At 36.5% G+C, this 19,508-nt stretch overlaps 1 protein-coding gene across 1 annotated transcript in view; it reads right to left on the bottom strand.

Moving 5' to 3' along the window:
• The window catches only part of HTT (huntingtin), a 79,863-nt gene that overhangs the window by 59,451 nt on the left and 904 nt on the right, over positions 1–19,508 (bottom strand). The window contains exons 2-12 of the mRNA XM_009890544.1: positions 19,440–19,485; positions 18,860–18,962; positions 13,240–13,323; positions 12,885–13,005; positions 9,123–9,182; positions 7,037–7,116; positions 6,447–6,585; positions 6,050–6,191; positions 4,389–4,567; positions 3,684–3,888; positions 2,785–2,832 (exon numbers count right to left, since the gene is read on the bottom strand). Coding sequence (XP_009888846.1) covers positions 2,785–2,832; positions 3,684–3,888; positions 4,389–4,567; positions 6,050–6,191; positions 6,447–6,585; positions 7,037–7,116; positions 9,123–9,182; positions 12,885–13,005; positions 13,240–13,323; positions 18,860–18,962; positions 19,440–19,485 — 1,207 coding nt within the window. The remainder of the gene's footprint in view (positions 1–2,784; positions 2,833–3,683; positions 3,889–4,388; positions 4,568–6,049; positions 6,192–6,446; positions 6,586–7,036; positions 7,117–9,122; positions 9,183–12,884; positions 13,006–13,239; positions 13,324–18,859; positions 18,963–19,439; positions 19,486–19,508) is intronic.

Genomic DNA, 19,508 nt, shown 5'->3' with positions numbered 1-19,508 from the left:
GAGTGGCGACTCCTCCCCCCGACCCGGCAGCGCCTCTTATAGCCCGGGCGTGGGTCACGTCGGGTGGAATGCGCCGGCTCGGGGGAAATTAACCCCATCCCTGCCGCAACCAGGACACATAGTAAAAATGAGGACCACTTACAATCTAACACAACCATCAGAGTTCGCTTACTGACAGAGTAATGTCTATTTTAAATAGAGGTAGTGGAAACAGAAAGACACCTGCAGATGCACACTGCCTGGGAGCAAACCAAGGACATATCTGCACTGAAAAGTCTGTAAATGGGACAGGACACAGAGTGCAGAGGGAGCCACTGAGCCCATCCTTCTGGATCTTGCAAGTCATTTGTGAGGCAGAGGGATTCATGATAACCGCTTCAAGATAAGCCTGTTTTGCCATTTAGAATAAGCTTCACTGGTAGTCTAAGACTCACCAGGCAAAATACCAATGTTTTGATAACTCTAGGTGAATTCTTTTGCATCTCATTTTCTCATTTAAGTTGGGGGGGGAGGAGGGGAGGGTGGCAGTGAGGGGCATTAACAAACTTTTGTATTAATTTCTCTTCCACAATTGATTTCATACACAGCAGTAACACTGTAGAATTGTCTTCCTCCAAAAAGTATGTTTTATGCTATTCAAACCTGTAAGTAAGGCAGAAAATTAACTGTGACATTACCATGTATGTTCTATGTAAAATATCAGTAATTGAGAACTACACACTCCTATGAAAGGATGCATAAAATCCTAAGAGTTCCCATCAAAAAGCATGAAAGATAGTAAATTCTTCTCTATTCTTTCTCACATCCATTTCACTGAAACAAACCAGGACATTCTGCTCTCCACAGCTGATCACCTTTAAAAGTAAGTGAAAGAGGAAGGACACTGAAAAACACTTATTAGGCATATGAGGCTTTGTATGTTTAAATGAGTATATAAAACAAGCTGCAGCATACTTTTCCATTCTTTGGGAAAAAAAAAAAAAATCAGTTAAGTTGCAGAACATAGTCTTTCATTTTGAAATGAGTTTCAGGCTTTTTTGCAAATAATTTTCTGAAGCTGAAACATAAACAAACCAACACAGGCCAGCTGCTCAAAACTAAAATTGGCCTGAAGCACTGAGACTGAAAAGACATGGAATATCCACGTTTTCAGGTTAGGGTCACAGATTTCTGTAGAACACCTTCACTTTACAAGCCTACACATGAAGGAGTGTTACAGCTAGAGAAGTTTCACCCATGGCCAAGAGCAGAAGCCTACTAGTTATATGGTAGTAGACTGCAAAACAACTTCAAGTAGGAACTGAGAATAGGCTTGATTTTTCCCTCCTTTCTACAATGGAGAGCAGCAGGAAATGGACAATTAACAATTTGAAATTAAACCTGTATAAAACACAAAATCAAACAGATTTCTTCAAATTTGTTTATGACATTTTTTTAGACCACAAAATCTTCCATGATCTTGAAAGAGGATAGAAGCTGATGACTCACGTTTTCCCACTGAGTGAAGGAAAGGTTAGTGTTTTAAGTACTTTAATTGAATTTACACTATTATTAATACTTCAAAGTTACAATGCAGACTACTAACAATTCAAAGTATCAAAATGATGATTTACCATTTTTCATTTAAAAGTGTTAGGCATTGCTATTCTGATTTGTTGCATTCTGTCTCACCTTTGGGTGCTGCAGCAATATCTACTTACAGAACACCCTTCTTTCATTCTGTCGCTTCTAAACCAGAAATTATCGCTGCATCCGTAAGCACTATTTCATGCAGCTCTACCCCCTATTTCACATTTAGGTATGTTCTTAAAGCATACAGATATATTCTTTAAGCATTATGAGATTCCTTGCACACAAAAATGGGAGGACCTTTGGAAAAAGCGTAAGCTAGTTGGTATAATGGTCCTTAAAGTTTGTATAATCTTATTTAGTCTTAAACTGTTGCCCCTTGAAGCTTTTTTCAGTATTGCACATCTCTCTGCTTACTATACTTGCACTGACAGTACTACACTCGCATATCATTCCACTGCAGTAGCAACATTTCAGTCACCTAAAACAGGCAATGAAATTATTACACCACTGTATCTAGAGTGATTTACTACTGATATGACTGGTGCCAAAGTGTAAACGTGTAACTAGATATGAAGTACTTTCATGCACAAACTGGGAAAAGAATACTTCAGAGCAAATTGTATTACTTGAATCCTGCTAAATGAATTACCTATTGAAGAAAGAAATGAAAATATAAGCAGTAAGACACAAAATGAATAGCATTAATCATCAAGAACAGAAAAAGAAATTAAAAAGCATCATATCAAAGCATGCAGACATACACATGCATTAGTGAACCAAGAAGAAAAAAAAAAAAAACAAAAAACAAAACCCCAGGCCTAATAAAACCAGGAAGGTTAACTATTTTATGAGTTACACTACAGCTTAAGTATTATCATCAAAAGGAAGAATGCCCTGTTCAGAGAGATTATTTTTAGATGTGGTCTTTAAAAGTAAAATTGCATCAATATTCATCACCATAATTTTGCCAGTAAACTACAGGAAAAAATTATACTGCTTTGAATAATTTTAGAATATGTTGATTGCAATATTAGAAATTGCATCGGTATTCTTATAAGATTTACAATGATTAAGCTCAGCTGATAACACAAAGGCAATTGTGAATGAAGACCAAAGTTCAGCAAGACAATGAAGTGGGGAGGGGGAAGAAAAAAAAAAAAGAAAAAAATCAGAAAGGAATGCAATTAAAGATTTGTTTTTGAAAATAATCACCTTTATTCTTTCTTGCAAGAACAGGGCTGCATGAAGACCCCCCTCCAGCTGCAAATCACAGAAAGTAACACATCAGGGCAAAGACAGAGCTGCTGAAATCATGAAGGAATTCTAATAGCCACAAATGGGAAGAAAAAAAAAAAAGGCCAAAGCCAGAAAAAAATAGCAATCTTATTGCTTTTGAAGTCCAAGTTCTTCGGATTGTTTGCCATCAAATGACTTTTTATTGTTCTATACCACTTGTGCAATGTTTGCTTTGAAAAAAAAAAATGCTCTAAACTTCACTGCTATGATTGTTTCTGGCTAATGAATTACCTTCTAATAGCAGAAATATTAGAATGATCTGTTAGTTCAATACAGAAGTCCTTATGGAAATCAGAGATTGATTCTTTGAAACAGGTGAGTAACAGCCAAGAGACAATTTTAAGAACATGCATTTCACAGACAAGAACACTGATAGCTGATTTTGAAAGTTATGGATAAACTTAAGTCATGCTTTTATTTCATGGTGCTTTTAGTATTCAGCAAGGAGCTATCAGTTAATATAAATTCTGATTAGATCAGCTTTTTATGAATCACAGTTGTTAGATGCTTGGTGAGAAGAACATTAATTTTTGGGGGAAAAAAGTCTGTCACCACAGTTAACTTCCTCTGTATAACCAAAAAACCCCATCAACACAAACTGTAAAAAAAATACTCGAGTTTGTCATTACTCAATGAAAGTATATCTGCTTAAAGAAAGGAGGGAAAAAACCTTTACTGTACTTGGGAAAAAAAGCAAGTCATGTATAACTTCATATATTTCATTTTACCCTTCATACTTTTGACTAACATTGAAAAATAGAGCTGGTGATGTATGTTCATCTCCTTTTACTCAGATTACCAAAAATATAGCTTACCTATAAGTTCCACTATGCTCCCACTGCGGTTCCTGCTGGCAGATTCATCTTTGGATACACTGACCTGTGCAATGCCCCCTGAAGCAGTCAGGGCATGGAGAAGTTCGGGTGGTGGAGTTCTAAAGAGCTGTTGTAATAATTCTAAAGCTCCAGTCACAACATTATGGTCCTGATGCTGAGTGTAATGCAGAGTCAATTCATAAACCTAAACCCCAACAAAGTACTGGAGTTAGTCTCTATGAAGACACAACATACTACAATTCTTCTCATATACCACATTAAACTGCATTAAAAATGACTGACATTTGCTATATCTACCCTTCACCACACTCTGCCAAGAGGAAGGTGTCAATTAATTGTAGCCATTCACCTGCCTTTTTGGTAGAAGTCTGTTATTTATGTTTATTGTTATAGAATGAGGAATCACATCAAAGAACACCATAACGATTATGAATTTCTCAAGCTCCTTTGGGAACACCTAACCAGTACTGCTGATGCATTTTTCTGGGATTTCTGGTCATTAACATTATTTATCAATAATTCCAGTCACTGGACCAACTATCATTTACCAAGATGAACAGGAATTTGAGAAAAGAATTCGGAATGTTCAACATCAAACTAGTGCTGTATCACACTATATGCAATATTTATTTCTTTTCCTTCCAATTAGTACTCTTCAGGTTAAGGTTATTATTGATATTTTACCTGTATAAGTTGTTCTGGTGAAGGTGAAATCTCTGTTTCTTTTCTTGTTACTCCAAAACTGCCTTTCAGGCTGGTATCCTTTACTTGTTGTTGCAATAAAGGTATTAGATACCTTAGTGTAAGTAAAACACCCAGAATTAGAAGAGTAGGATGATCATCTTCTACAGGAACCAGCAAGCCTAGGTGTAGACAAGAAGCAGCCAAATCAGTTATTGACAGTGGTTAGTTTCAACACAAATGTTATTTCATGTAGTCCATGTAATAGCTTCTTAAAAAAAACCCAAAACAACAAACCAACCTAGCAGCAACTTAAGAATGCTTTCTAAATGTAGAAATATTTGAAAATATGCATTACTTAATACTCCTGACAATGACTTAAGCAATGTGGGAGAATGGTCAGATAACCCTGTCTCACCTTCCCTGTTCCCTACCACTTTTTGCTTAATAAAAAGAAAAAAAATAAAATTCTTTCTTGTAATATCTGATGCTTTCACCAAGTAATCTAGATTCTCTTGCTCCCCTCACCTGCCTCCTCTTTCCACTTGGTAGTTTAATGAAGGCCAAACGTAATTCCCTCACACAAACACGTGCTTCTATCCTAATGAATGACATTCACACTTTTGCCTCCCCCCTCAGGTATTGGGAACCTTGTTCCATACACCTACCTACTAATCACAGAGTTAAACATAAAACATATTAAAAACAAATATAAGTTATGTAAGAAAACACAATGTTCTGTGCAAAAAAAAAAAATAAATAAATCAATTCATAGAATTCCTATTAGTGCTCCTGTCTGAATTCAGTACCATTGCCAGGACGTTATAAAACATCACCCCTTTGAGGCAGGAAAGAACAATGTGTGCACAGAAGTACATCATTTTCAAGTCACACAGACTGAGGAAAGTCACTATGTAGCATTTGAATTTTTCACCCATTCTTAAAAGAAGCAAGGCTAACAGGATAATGCTTTATGTATCTGTTGGTCTTCCTTACCTGTCCTTTTGCAATATAGTCTACTCAGTAAAGAACCCCTTGTCAGTAACAAAACCAAGGCAGAAGTTTCCACTACAATCCATACAAGCATCTCACCATGAGTTGCAAAACACCCCAAAAACCACGCAAACTTCTCAGATGAATAAATATGGAAGCAATACCCAATGCAAAGGTTTGTGCTTTTAAAAAAACAAAAACATAATCAATTTCTGGTCTAAGTTTAGTTTTCAAAGAATCTATACACTACTACTTAAAAAAAGGTTACAGTCTATGTGTTCGTGACCCAGAGAATAGCAGCCATATCCTCCATCGCAGACCTGCTGCACTAACAACCACGTTGCTGAGCAATTCAAGTCTTCACAGACTTCTAAGCAAGTTCTTCCAGAACCCTTAGACCTCCTCATTTTCCAACAGGCTTTTTGCTTCCTTAGCTTTGGTTGTTTCTTTGCAACACTACTGAATTAGCATTGTAGCACAGAGATACAAATAACTTTGTCACATCTTTATCTAACTTAATTCAAAACAGAAAAAACATTAGCAGTGTAACTGGTAGTCTAAGTATCCTTGCTTAGGCTGAAGACCTCTCACATATTAAAAGTATCTTACATAGAAAAAAATTCATGTTACACCTGAAGCAAATTTAATTTTTTGTTTCCCGTGAATCTTACCTAAAAGTACATTCAATAGCCAGGCATAAAAATACTGCATTCTTCGCGAATGTTGACAGATGCTTACTGCTGATCCAGCTGCTGTTCGACGGATAGTAGGGGAACTGGATTTAAGATTAGCTATGAAAGCCTTCAATAAAACCTAAAAACACAGACATCTTACTTAACTTTTTATGAGAAAAAAAAAAAAAGGAGACAGAAGTGAATTAAGCAAGTCAGCAAACTTATTTTTCATTCATTCAAAGCATTACTTAACATACATCAAGCAAGGGCAACTTTTGCCTTAATTCAGACATGCGGCTGTAACACCGCCTTCTGTAACATCTGATAGATAATGCCGATAGCTTACTGTGCTTTGAGATATAACAGGGAGCACTAATAGGTTAAAGAAAGATACCTTAATCTCATTGTCATTTGCAAAATTGCCAAATGCAGCCATGATTTTTGGTATTGCCGCAGCTAGGGTCTCTTGTACTGATTCTTCAGGTCTCTTACTTATTCGTGTTAGACAGGGCAAAAGGTTCACTAGGTACGGCCTAAGTATGGCAAAGGAGAAAAAACAATCCGAGATCAGAACAACTGTACCCATCTAAACATTCTTCATTCATACCCGAATTCTGTGGTATTACTAAATCATAAAAAATGTACCTGTTAGCTACATAGAATGTAGAAAAAAAAGACAATAATCTTCTGAATATGATTTGCAGACATTAAGACAAAACTAAAAAGAGAAGAATACACTTGAAGACAAGTCATTGCCTTCACAAGTTTCCCCCCCCTTCCCCTAGAGTCATGTACAGCACAGAACTGAAACTCTGCTAAAAGAAAAGCAGCTAATCAAATAAAGCTACTTCAGAGAGAGTAATGTGATAGGAATTCTTCCAAACTCCCAATTATATATTTTTAAAACTTGGAACAGTAACATTTTGTTAACAACTGTATTTTGTTAAATGTGCTTTGGAAAGTTCACTACTAGGATGCGTTTACCTGCACTTTTGAGGTCGAACTAGATGGGCAAGCTCAGCAAATCTCCAGAGTGCAGCACGTAGACTTCTGGAAGCACCATTCTAGACAGAGTATATAATTGATACATTTCATCAAGCAAAACCATTTCCTGAAAAATACCTACAATATACAATAGTATACAATTTTATACCGTTTTACTTAAACAGATAAAAACATAAGGTGTCTGGAAGCCATACATTTCCTTTAGCTGAAAGGAAGTCAAGTCAGCTCCATGACTGCCTTCATTTTTCTAGCTCGTATTAGTAATTTTCCAAGTGACCCAAAATGAATAACAAGGAACACCAAGAAAGAGAAGGAAATGACTGAGATCTCCATTCTGCTGAAATCAGCTTAAAATACCACAGAGAAAGTCATCAACCAACAAAGAAACACTGATGATATGAGAGCCTAAAAATCACTGGAACACTTGCAGAGATATAAATGCAGAAAAAAATTGACAGCAGTGGAGATATGCAAACAAATAATGTTCAGCTCCTGAGTGCATCAAAAAAAAAAATCCACTTATTGATCTGTAGCACTTTGCAATTTCTTGGATGCTTATGTTTAGTAGCTGTATGTCTGTATTGACACTTTCAGTTATGCACCTGACTTAAGCCAGAATGCCTTTAGACCCAGTGTCTAAGGATATAGTAAAGCTCCTTAGTATTGCTGGAAATACAGAAAACTACAGAAGTCAACATGATGCCTAGAAATTGTGTACCTACTGTAGTTTGAACCTAACTAAAACGCTTTTCAAATCAAGTACCTCTGAAGACAGAGCTAAGATGTTTAGAAACTGTCATTTTTTTCCTTATTTTCTTTAGCTAGTATATCAAAGGTTGCCGGTCTTGTTAGCATGACAAGTAAAAAAAACCTTGCATCTGAATTACAAAACGTGCATTTTTCAGGTTCAGAGCCAAACAACAGATTCTGGAATGGCTCCTAAAATGATTCAACTGATGCACAAACAAAATTTGCTCTGCTGGGTGCTTTTATGCCTGCTACCTCTCTCTCTTGCCTCTGCCATGAATCTGAGAGCAACCATTCAAGAAGCACATGCCATCTGAACAACAAAATATTTCCTCCTGCACCTAGTCATATCGTGTAGAAACTTCAGAGCAATTTTTGTTTATGTTGGCTGTTATTTGTTAACTAGCTAACGTCCATTTTTATACCCTCAAAAATTTTGCATTACATTAAGGTATAACAATACAATAAGATATTAATACAGGGCCTACAAGTGGTCCACATCTGACAGAAGAAAAGCTATCCACATTGCTTTTGTTATTTTATTTTCTAGAGTCTTATCATTCCCAAAGATATGTAACAAAAAGCAATAGCATTACTGTTTGACAAATAACATGTATATTTTCTATCTATACAAGCCTTGCTGTATGCTTATAGATGCAAGAGACATGATTTCAGTGATACTGTCCTGAATACAGCATTTTTCTTTTCCAGTAATATACTTAAAGGGTATTACTAAAATTCCTAACATGGACATAATCAAATTGTGACTTTTGGTGCTGAGAGAGATGTTTCAGTATTCTACCCATGTTTCTTACAGTAGCTGTAAACAAGCACCACACATTCACAAAACACAGTCGTTAAAACTTGTACCGGGTCACTTCAGGTCTTGATCAAATGATTCCTCTAAGAAGTTATGTCAATTTAAGACTGTCACTGTCCTCCACCTACTTTTCACCACCCTTTTGCTTGAAGTTATTCTCTCCAGCTCAGTCAGCGGAGCAAACATCATGAATATGCCTTATTCATTCGGGTGCAGAGCCACTGAGGTTGAGGTTAACTCAGACTGCTGTTCCCACCAAATGCTCATACGTTTTTCTGCCAGATAACCTTTCAGAAGTGGCTACATCTAAACAACGGGGCCAGTAGTGAGGAACTGGATAGAATGATACATTAAACAGTCACAGATCTTTCAAAAGTGAAGCTTTGACCTTGATCTTAAAAGACATGCACTATTTATTTACACCAGTGCCACGCTCCAATATACTAAAACACTTATTAAATACCATATTTCAAAAGGTGATGAAAGTAAGTAACTCACCTTTTTAATCTCTTTATACAGTTCTAATTGCAACCTAGGAAGATTGGAATCCATCAAAGCCTGCAATAAAATGCATTGAGAACACACTGTATCAGAGGAGAGGCACTTTACAGGAATAAAGTTACACTTGCAATACAACAGCTTCAAAAAACGCACAGAACTATCTAACTGCCCCTATATTTGATATATAACCAGGAAAGTGGTAAATACTGACGAGAGACATCTTTATCTTTCACACAAACACAAAACAGAGATGTGGACAAATTCCACAAACTCTAACAGTTATTTGCAGTTAACATTGACTGCTTTATCCATTCTACCTGAAAAAGGACATATGGGATTAGACTACAAGCAGAGCCAACCCAACGTGCTTTTTGGCAATTGCCAGGAATAGATACTCACGAATAGAGTATTAAACCACAAAAATAGTATTCACAAGCAGCAATATGTATTACCTGCTATACAACCCCACCGTCAAGTAGCTTCCTGTTATTTCTCAAACTGAGGCTGTATTTGTACCATTACCTTTAACAGCCCTCGGAAAACCCTTTTCATGAATTAGCCCATTTTCGGCATCCATTAATTTCAAGGTGTTCTGGACACCAGAAGTATCGCATCCCAGGATCTAATCAAGCACAGTGCAACAGAACATACGTTGTAGTTTGTACCCGCAGGCTGTCTAAGAACTAGGGTACATGAAATGAAAGTAAACACTGAGAAGTAGTAATTTTCTGTCCATCTCAACTCAATCATTCTTCCTCCATCTTTAAAATGGCAGAGAAGGAAAAAATAGGCAAATAGTTCTGCTATATATATACACACCATCTCTTCCTACAGAATGTTTTGTATACATGCAATTACCCTTTCTCTTCCTTTTTTTTCCTAGTACATACTACTATTTATGAACTTTTCCACCATCACTTCCTCAGATGAAATGAAAGATTCATACAATGCATAAGTGCCGATGTTAAGGATTTACACAATGCTATAATGTTTAGTATTTCATTCTTCATTCTTTGCCCAATAATTTAATAATTTCTAATTTTCTATCTGCTCTCTTTCTTGACCACTAACCATTAAACTGACATCTTCACAGGATTACTCTTCCATGGCACATGCTGATGTAGAGGCTGCAAGTGCTTAAGCATGGCCAGTGAGGTGCCTGTGGCTCCTCCACAGCACAATTCCCCTAGCCTAAAACTGTATGCCCCAAAACTTCATTCCCCCCGATTACACCATTCATTATAACAAAGTGGTATTACCTTCCCTAAAAAAATTTTACCTGGCTTGTATCTTTAAGTTGTCATAAGCACTCCAACTATTAACTGCAGGTCCCTGCATGACAGTAGGTAGCGACAAATCTCACTTACTTCCCAGAACTTAATTAATCACTGCTCCTGTTTATGAGCATATCAAGCAACACAAAAAGGCACCAGCTACTATTTTGGCTTCAAGGGTAATTTGTCCTTACAACACACTCAAGTGGAACAACTCTTTCTACTAGTATATACCTATATTTTTAGCAGGCTAGAATCTAAAGAAGTCATCCCAATCAGAAAAAAAAAAGATATAAGCACAGTCAACTCTAAATTACTACAAATAATAAATCCCAATTACTGAGACCAACTGTACTCCAATCTGTGTGAAGAGCCCCACCAGTATCATTACCACAGAGAATACTACAGTACTGTACATCAGCTTCAGAAACAAGACAGCTTTAGTAACACCTTACCATCAGAAACCTGGTAACTCCCAACTTCATATTTTTTCTTTTAAATAAAGGTATCACCAAACCTATTTAAACTTTAAGCCATTTATACTGTCTGTGAGGTTCCGACAGCTAAGTGCAGTGATACTTAGAGATGACCTACAGAGTGTTTATCTAAACTTCTTTGCTGTTTCAGTTCACAGCCTTGTCTACACAAATGTGTTAGCATTTTAATTATACAAATAAGCATAAACTCCGGAGACACACACAGTTACACAAGAAATGCTTACATCTATACTCTTATATTTTAAGAGAGAAAATATAAAACATCTTTCTAGCTACAGAATTAGTCTCTAAAACGCCTGAGGTACTAAAAAAGCTGAACGTTGACCAATACACAAGCTTAGGGGCCTGAAGCCTCTGTTCCACTCGTCACAAGCATCACTGCTACTTGCACGACCAAAAATAAAACTGCACATCTTTTTGTCTCCACATTTATACATAAGAGAGCATCTGCCTGAAGACTAAGTTGCTTCCACACAGCATGGAACATAGAATACAAACTGTGACCGGCTTCAGTAACAGTCTAATACACCCATGTAGCTGGAATATCACAACTATTACTACTTCATAGATGTGACCAACTGGCAAGCTTAATAACTGATAGAAGACTCCATCACTTAAAGTCACTTTAATCTTTAAAACAAAACAAACCACACAAAGATTTAGAAAAAAAAAATATAAATTTTCAAATTACCTTGAAGCATACCAGAAAGCAAAAGCATTAAGTAGATCAGTGAATTAAAGAGGTCAATTTTATACCAAGCCTACAAAAGAGTTTAGTGACAAGAAGGAAGTAAGTTTGCACTCTTTAGAACTGTTTCAGAGCATCTTTTAAAGCAAATTAAATTACATAATTGTGTATGCGTTTCATAGAGTGCTAAATGCCTGCAAATGCTTTATTCATTCTGATTTAAATGTTTTTCCAAAGTGCTACAGGCCAAAACAAAAAAAAGCAGAAGACATTTGCACTTCCTCATTCCCTATCATTATGGGATACACTACATAATCAGTAAAATTTCTCCATACTTCTTTCAGCCACAAGCTCAATCCCCAAAAGCTTAATTCATTCAGATACCAAACAAATAGAACTTAACTGAGAGAAATCCCTGCAGAAATAGGGATGTTTTTGTTTGCTTGCTTCTGCACACCACTTCATGCTAAAGAAAGTTATTATTTTCATATTTCTAAAGCACTTAAACTTTGCATCAACTGGATTAATTACTCAGGTACGTTACATTGACTCAAAGGTCAAGTATTTCAGAAAACAGGAAAAAAAAAAAAAACAGAAAAAAAAAAAACAAGAAAGGGCAGGTGAAGGTAAACCTGTTCTGGAAGCAGCAGCTCACATCAATTACTCAAGAGGTTCACTTTGTGATACTTTCAATCAAGATTTAGATCTTGCCTGACCTCATATGAATGCCTGTCTGCTGTTCTCCAACAAGCCCTTCATCCTGGATCACAGTACGGTAATAAACAGTTTCCAGAACACCATATTTTCCTAATCATTGCCTAAAAGCCCCTCCTCCAACTCTCAACAAATCACACTACGTAAATTACAGCATACGACTACTGTGGAATGAAAACCCACTACATCTTTCAGTCTGCTTTTAACAACATTTTTACCTTTCCTCATATTAAGTATCTTCATGTTTACAAAGCAGTAAGAGTATTCCTCCCATATAACGACATGATTTTAAAAAAGCTCACGTTCTGGTTTTGGTTAACTTGAAGAGAACAAAGTTAATGAACAACTGAATAAAATAATAGATTAGAATGCTGAATGACAGAAGACAACTTAAATATCTTGATCTGGGCATAAAAAGCTCTCCTAAGAGCACATACAGAATTTAAAGAAGCTTACTTAACGTCTTAGATTACAAGGTATTATCAACAATAAGAAAAGCAACTAGAAGAACATCAGTGTGAATTCAAACAGGACACTGCAGGTAAGAGGTAAAAAATCTATTAGAACTGTGTATAAAAGTTCTTACTTTAATAACTTTATTAAGGCATTCATCAGCAACCATCCGGACATCAGATTCTGCATCCTCACTGCAGAGGAGAAAGAGTTCCATAGCAATCCCCAGTAGTTTCTGAAATTCTGGAGAATTTCTAAATAAACAAACATTAGAAAATTACAATGCACACTATGAAAAGCAAACACCAATGTTTTAAAAAAATTACTTCTTAGATTTTGGGTGGTTAAAAAACTTTAAAAATTGTGCCATTTCAGTTTTAAACAGAAGTCAAGCATTTAAACTCAGCAATTATCGGGAAGCCTTCAAAAAACTAACACTCCAAAGCAGCTATTCATATTAATGCAATAAACTAAAGACATTGTCTTACCTTAAAGACTGAGCAACTATGTTTTCACATATTGTTAGGCAATGATTCACTCGATCTTTCTTGGTAGCTGAAAGTTCTTTCTTTCTAAAAGAACAACACAATGATAAGGAGTCTGAGATAAGACTTCAAAAGTGAGCAGCAACCATTTAAACACCCTTTGCCAGAGTAGTGTCTAATAATTTTAGAAGATGTACTCTTCTGGTCATTAAACTGTACACCTGTAGTCCCAAGACTTCATACACTAACTGCTGCTGAGAGCACGCAGGCACACAAGCACAGGCAAGGTTACAAACTTGGAAAAAGAATCAACCATTTTCAATGAGAAAATATTGGGGAAAACACCCCAAAGAATGAAAAGGATAAAGGAAAAAGAAGGAAAAAGCAGAACAGGCCTAGAACAAAGCTGAAATAAACAAACTGATAGAAAAAGGTTGGGGAAAATAAGCCATGAGAACAAGTCTTGCAGACCTAAAAAGACCACTTTTAAAAAGACCTTCCTCACACATAGTATCACCTTAGACTTTTTTTTTGTCTGGCAAGTTCTTGAAACTTAAGAGTTCTACTAAATTGACCATGTTGTATCTGAACTGGAAAGGATGCCAAGGCAATCCTATCATATGCCACATTCCCCCAAATGGTTTGTAACTATTAAAATAGCAAAGCTCTAGGCATAGTCTATGCCCATCAAGAATAATATTCCTATGGTAACACTTGGTATAGTCCAGAAAAGGACAAGCTTAGTCAACTCGCAGCAAATGAGTGTAAAACAAAGCATAAAATCCACACAATCAAACAATGCATATCTACAAGCAATGTAGAGCACAATATGAAAAGCAAAATTTGTTTAACATTCACTTCAACACGGTATCAGCTCCTACAGCCCTTTATGGCTGAGTCTAGAACAGAAGCTTCTTCCCTGCTCCACCCCCAGCCTTTCCAACAAAGGAACTGAAAAAAAGACAGAGATTCACAACTATGACTGTGAAATTTTATGTCTTTGTATGCAGCGTCTCCTACTCTTAACTTTCCTGACAGAGAATCACTTCTAGGAAAGCAGACGTTACTTTTAAATTATTAACCGGTAGCAATACTGGAGCTAAATCGCGCAGCCAAAGGTACCTCTCCTGGGTCAGTTTCACAACAAGGAGGTACCTGCTCCTTCACTCGCAGTCACAGAGAAAATTCCCTTTTCTTTTCCAAGTGAAAACCGATCATCTGTATTTTTAGCATTTAATTTTCTGTCTGAGCAAAAAAACATCAAACAGCAAAACTTCTTCACTAGAAGTTGGAAAACAATGTGAACAGCCTTAAGACACACTAATATAGTTAACACAACATTAAGGACCAACAGCAAGCAGCCAATAAGAACATTAAATTAAGCTAACTCAAAATACATTGTTAGACAAAATTTTTGAAGAATTAAGCTGTAATATTTAGGAGCTTTAGCTCAAATGACAGTACTGTTTTTGAAAAAGAGTAATTCTTTGAAGTATCCCTGTCCTTTTTCTTCTGTGAGGTTGGAAGTGGGTGGTTGAAAAGTGTTTGCTCCCAAGATTACAGGTTTTCTCCCAATGACCCTCTCATCTCATTCTAGAAATGCTTTCCCTTTTTAAAAGTTTAAGGAATAGTTCTTAAATCCATTTTCTCCATTATAATTTGGCAGTATTTTGTTAGGTAAGCTTCTGTGTTCCTCAAAGAGGATATATTTTTTTTGTTTGTGTGCTTAAGCAACTGGCACAATACAAGTAGCCAATCTGAATTTGATCAAGATATACAGTATCTTTCTCTCTATCCTGAAAAAGCACCACAGAGTCTTTAACAGCAAACCCACATCACCTCTAAAAAAGGCAAATACTTCCTAAAATGTATATCTGACTTTGCAACTTAAGTACCATTGATGTGAACAGGGACCTAAGGAACTGAATAAATCATTTCAACTTCTACGATAATTTTACCTAGCACTGCCCACATCTATTATGAGCACCATTTTCAGTACATGTTCAACCCAAGAATAGAATAAACATTTCTGAACTTGCCCATAAGCTCACTATTTCAGCTACAAAACATGTTAAAGATATTGCTGAAGACGACTGCTTTCAGAATGAAGTTATTATCTATACGTAATGTAGCCCCGAGCAAAGCAGGCAGTAGTGTTCAATACTATTCAGACTAGTACAGATCAACCTCTTTAGCAGATTTCTGTAAACAGAGAGCTCACCTAACACTGAATCTACCACCTCACTGAAATAAATAACTTAAAAAAACAGAAAAGGCCTGAATAGAGAAAATTTAACGTGAAAATTCAGAAGGAATGCATATAGTTAACAAGTTACCATTCAAACTGAAAAAACAGAAACTAGAGGTGAAGACTAACTATCAGTTACTATACAAAGGGAAAGAAGAACAAACATTCAACCAAATTTGCTGTACTGAATCTTTCATCTGCCATTTGGTTGTTCAACTTCCAAAAAATCAGCCTGTGAGGGAATGAAAGAAAAGGTGGAAGACAAACACTTAGTGCACCTCGTGTGTGCACGCGCATGCACATTTTCTGTGCCTACAGAGGGAGAAAGATAACAGAACAGTATCTGGAGAGAGAGCACATGATTTTTTATTAAAAAAAAAAAAAGAAAAAAGCTCTATTCAGAGGTATTATGAAGTCCTCAGGCAAACTGCTGATGAACATACCCAGGGGGACAACAACAGCATCACATATTTCTTAGAAGAGAGCTGAAGTAACAAACCCCAAGTGTAAGGTCATTTCGGTTTGATGAGTAACAGAAGGCAGGAGATATTGGAAGTAGCAGTTATCTACAGGAAAGCTTCATCTCACAGGCAGAGGCGTTTAATCTTCTGCATGCTTCTACAGACAATCTCTAGCCAAGGAGATTAATAAACAATATAAGAAAACCAGCAAGCCCAGATAATTTTGCACTATGAGCCCTCATGAGCTGGCTACAAAGAGATGCAGCTCACTGATGCTAATTTTTATTAGGCCTTGGAATTAAGGATATGTAAAAAGAGTACAGAAGCTCTAAAGCTGAACCAGCCTGAAGGAAAAGGGCCAAGCCAAACGGCTTGACATTAATCTTGAAAAAAGTAACAGGAAACTCAAAAAAGATTCTATTAATAACAAACAAATACGAGTCGAAAAAAATAAACTGAGCCCAAATATGGTGGACACTTCAAACAATGTATCGTAACACAATGATGGATAGTCAAATAAAGTAGAACAGATCTACAACACACCCTAGAAATGGTAACCCCCAAAAAACATCTAGAAACCAACACTGACAAGCAGGGCCATAGGCATTAGCCACACAATTCATGGGATCTTCAGTTAAGCAAAAAAATTCATGGTATCTCTACATGCAGCACTGATGAAACATGAAGCCAATCTACAACCACAGCTTCAGTCAAACAAAAAAACCAACAGAAAAATGGATCTTGCTGGAGAGCACTTTAGCTCTGGCAGCACCTTCTGCTGTAAAGGTAATGGTTAGAATCAAATCTAAGGAAAAAAAATAAAATCAGAACTGGGACAGAGTTATAAACAATTACAGTAATTAACTATTAGAACAAGTCAACAAGAAAAAAGGTGAAGCATCCACCTTTGGATTAATCAAATGAAAGCTAAATACTTTTCCAGAAGAAACATTATCAAGTCATTCTCTCAACTCACTGATAAGAGGTAAACATAAATAAAATGTAAAATATAGGATGTTACATGACAGCCCATCCGCTCTTTAGTTTCACTGAGTAAACTCTGAATTTTTTACATCATACTAATCAAATTTCAAGTTAGTGGGAGCTTTGTAATTCAATACAAAATGCCCAACTCCAACCAAAATTCAAGGGTTTGAAAAAGCTAGAAATAGGTATGAAAGAAAATAAGGCGCCTCAACAGAAATGTATAGAAGCACTATGACAACAGAGAGCTCAACCTAAGTTTTCATAGAAGAAAAAAAACAGCAAGATATAAGAGAGGGGGACAGAAACAGACATCTGGCTGTAACACGTAATAGAAGCACAACACATGATTATTGCTGATTAAAATATCTCAAAACAAAAAAAAGCTCTTATCTTCTTGGTAAAAGCTGGAATTCAATTAATACTTTAATAAAAAAGTAAAGCCATAATATCAGTTTTATCAAGCGTACAGAAGTCATTGTCATTGTCTTAAAATAAAGTGAAGAAAAACTTCAGTACATGTTGTGTAAACAATTAAGTCCACTCTACCACAATCTCTGTGATCTTAAAACATTTCATAGCAGGAGACAGGCAGTCCTTAGTAGGACTCATTCACTAACCAGATGTAAATTGCTTGGTTTCTACCAAAATATTTAAAAGGCCATGTCTGCCTACTCCAACAGGAAATATGTTTTTTTAAATTAGTATTTTTAATCATATAGATGTAACATTGTGGTGTTGTAAATTTAAGTAGCTTATTTTTGGAGAAGAAAAAAAAAAGTAGAGGTATGTCATTAGTTTTACTTTTACTGTAGCAAAAAAAGTCCAACAAAAGATGTCTACCGCCACATGTAGTAATGAGATTATAACTCGAGGAACAACAGCTTCTCACTCATCTAATTTAGGCAACAGGACAGCTTTGATCTAATGGACAATATCAAACAGATATCTAATGAAGCAACTAAAGAGCAAACCAGTAGCATTTATGCTATGACATTCACTAATTAATGTACTCTTTCATTACTAAGAGGTAAGCTCGCATCCTTTTACAACAGTAAACAGAACAACAGGAAGTTACCACATAGACTACAAAATATTTAAGTATTAAATATTATTATTATTTGGTACAAATATTTGTACCAAATCACAATGAAGATGAACACCTCTCCAGAAATGCAAGGAAAACACAGCGGCAATTTTGCTTTCCATTACAAACAAACAAAAAATACGCAGAGAGCATTATGAATTACATTCAAGATGTCACCTGGTATTTCACTAAAAGTTTGGGAAACTTCAGCAAAGACTGCTGCAATACCCTTTCATAGGCTTTAATGAGGCTTAGAGCTGTTACCGAATTTGTATAGCTCCTGGGGGCATGCAATACCATCAGCTTTCTGAAAACATTCAGCCTATTTTTAAACACAAAACAAAGTCAACAAGGACAACTACAACCCTAATTTTTTTTAATGTTTTGAGTAGAGCATGTCTAAATTCAGACCCCCAAACCAAGCATAACAAATAATTTTCAGGACTTTCTCTTGAAATACAGTGAACTGTCTTATCAGTAACTTTCTAGACACATTTTTTCAACTACATATATGAAAGACTGGAAAGAGATGGCCATCTATCCTCCATGTCACACAAAGTACTAGCACAAAAAAATACATACAACAGAGCAATTAGTTCCTGCAGACATGTAAGGCATCCAAAACCAATCAGCTCATGAAGATTTTTTTTCACGTATTATGCCCCAAAAGTGTGAAAATGCATTGAGATTATTTGAGAGAACACTCTCCAAACAGTATCAACCATGATAATTTAGTTGGCATCCATATCAGAATGTACTGTGGGAGCAGGTGGCCAAGAGCCCAGCTCCACTGCTTAGCATCCTCTGCCAAAACACTATGAAAACTACCAATTTAGAAGTTACCTGCTCCTCAACCCTTCTGCTTCTCCTGTCTCCCCAATAGCTGGAGAAAAAGCAATAGTGTGACTCATGTATTTATCCTGTAAAAATCTTAGTGTCGTTTCACCTGCTCAATAAAAGTTATTTTTATAGGATGCAAATTGTAAGGGGCAGCACTGTGGTACTGAACAGCTCCTTGCCCTGAAGTTTCACCCTGTCCTCCTGTAATGCCTCCTGATCTCAAACCTGAATATCCCATGGATGTAATGCATTTGGCCCTAATGTTTAAGAAAGCAAAAGGGTATCAGAAACATTTAAACTAATTCCTCTTAGGTCTCTGCCCAGCAAGTCACAGCACAAGGCTTTAAATTAACTTTGTCATAAACATCAACAACTCCCCCCAGATAGTTTAGGCTCAGTACCTTAAGTTATGCTTAAGTAGTTTTGCCTGTTTTCCCAGCAGTTTATTAGCTGAAGACAAGGTTTTACTTCCTAGACCCAGCCTGTGAAACCCACAGAGCATTACCCTATCTCCCCTCCCTTACCCATCCTGCTGTATTTTCAAATGTGTTCGTCCACAAAGTTACTCCCGGCTGAAACTTACACAGAGAGCAGGCAGCACTCCCAGACACGTCCGCAGGAACAGCCTCCTGCCAAGGGCAGGGAAGCACCC

The sequence above is a fragment of the Charadrius vociferus genome, unplaced genomic scaffold (genome assembly GCF_000708025.1).
Source record: "Charadrius vociferus isolate BGI_N301 unplaced genomic scaffold, ASM70802v2 scaffold88, whole genome shotgun sequence".
NCBI lineage: Eukaryota > Metazoa > Chordata > Aves > Charadriiformes > Charadriidae > Charadrius > Charadrius vociferus.
The sequence above is the reverse complement of the archived record's forward strand: the minus strand, read 5'-3'. Positions and strand labels throughout refer to the sequence as shown.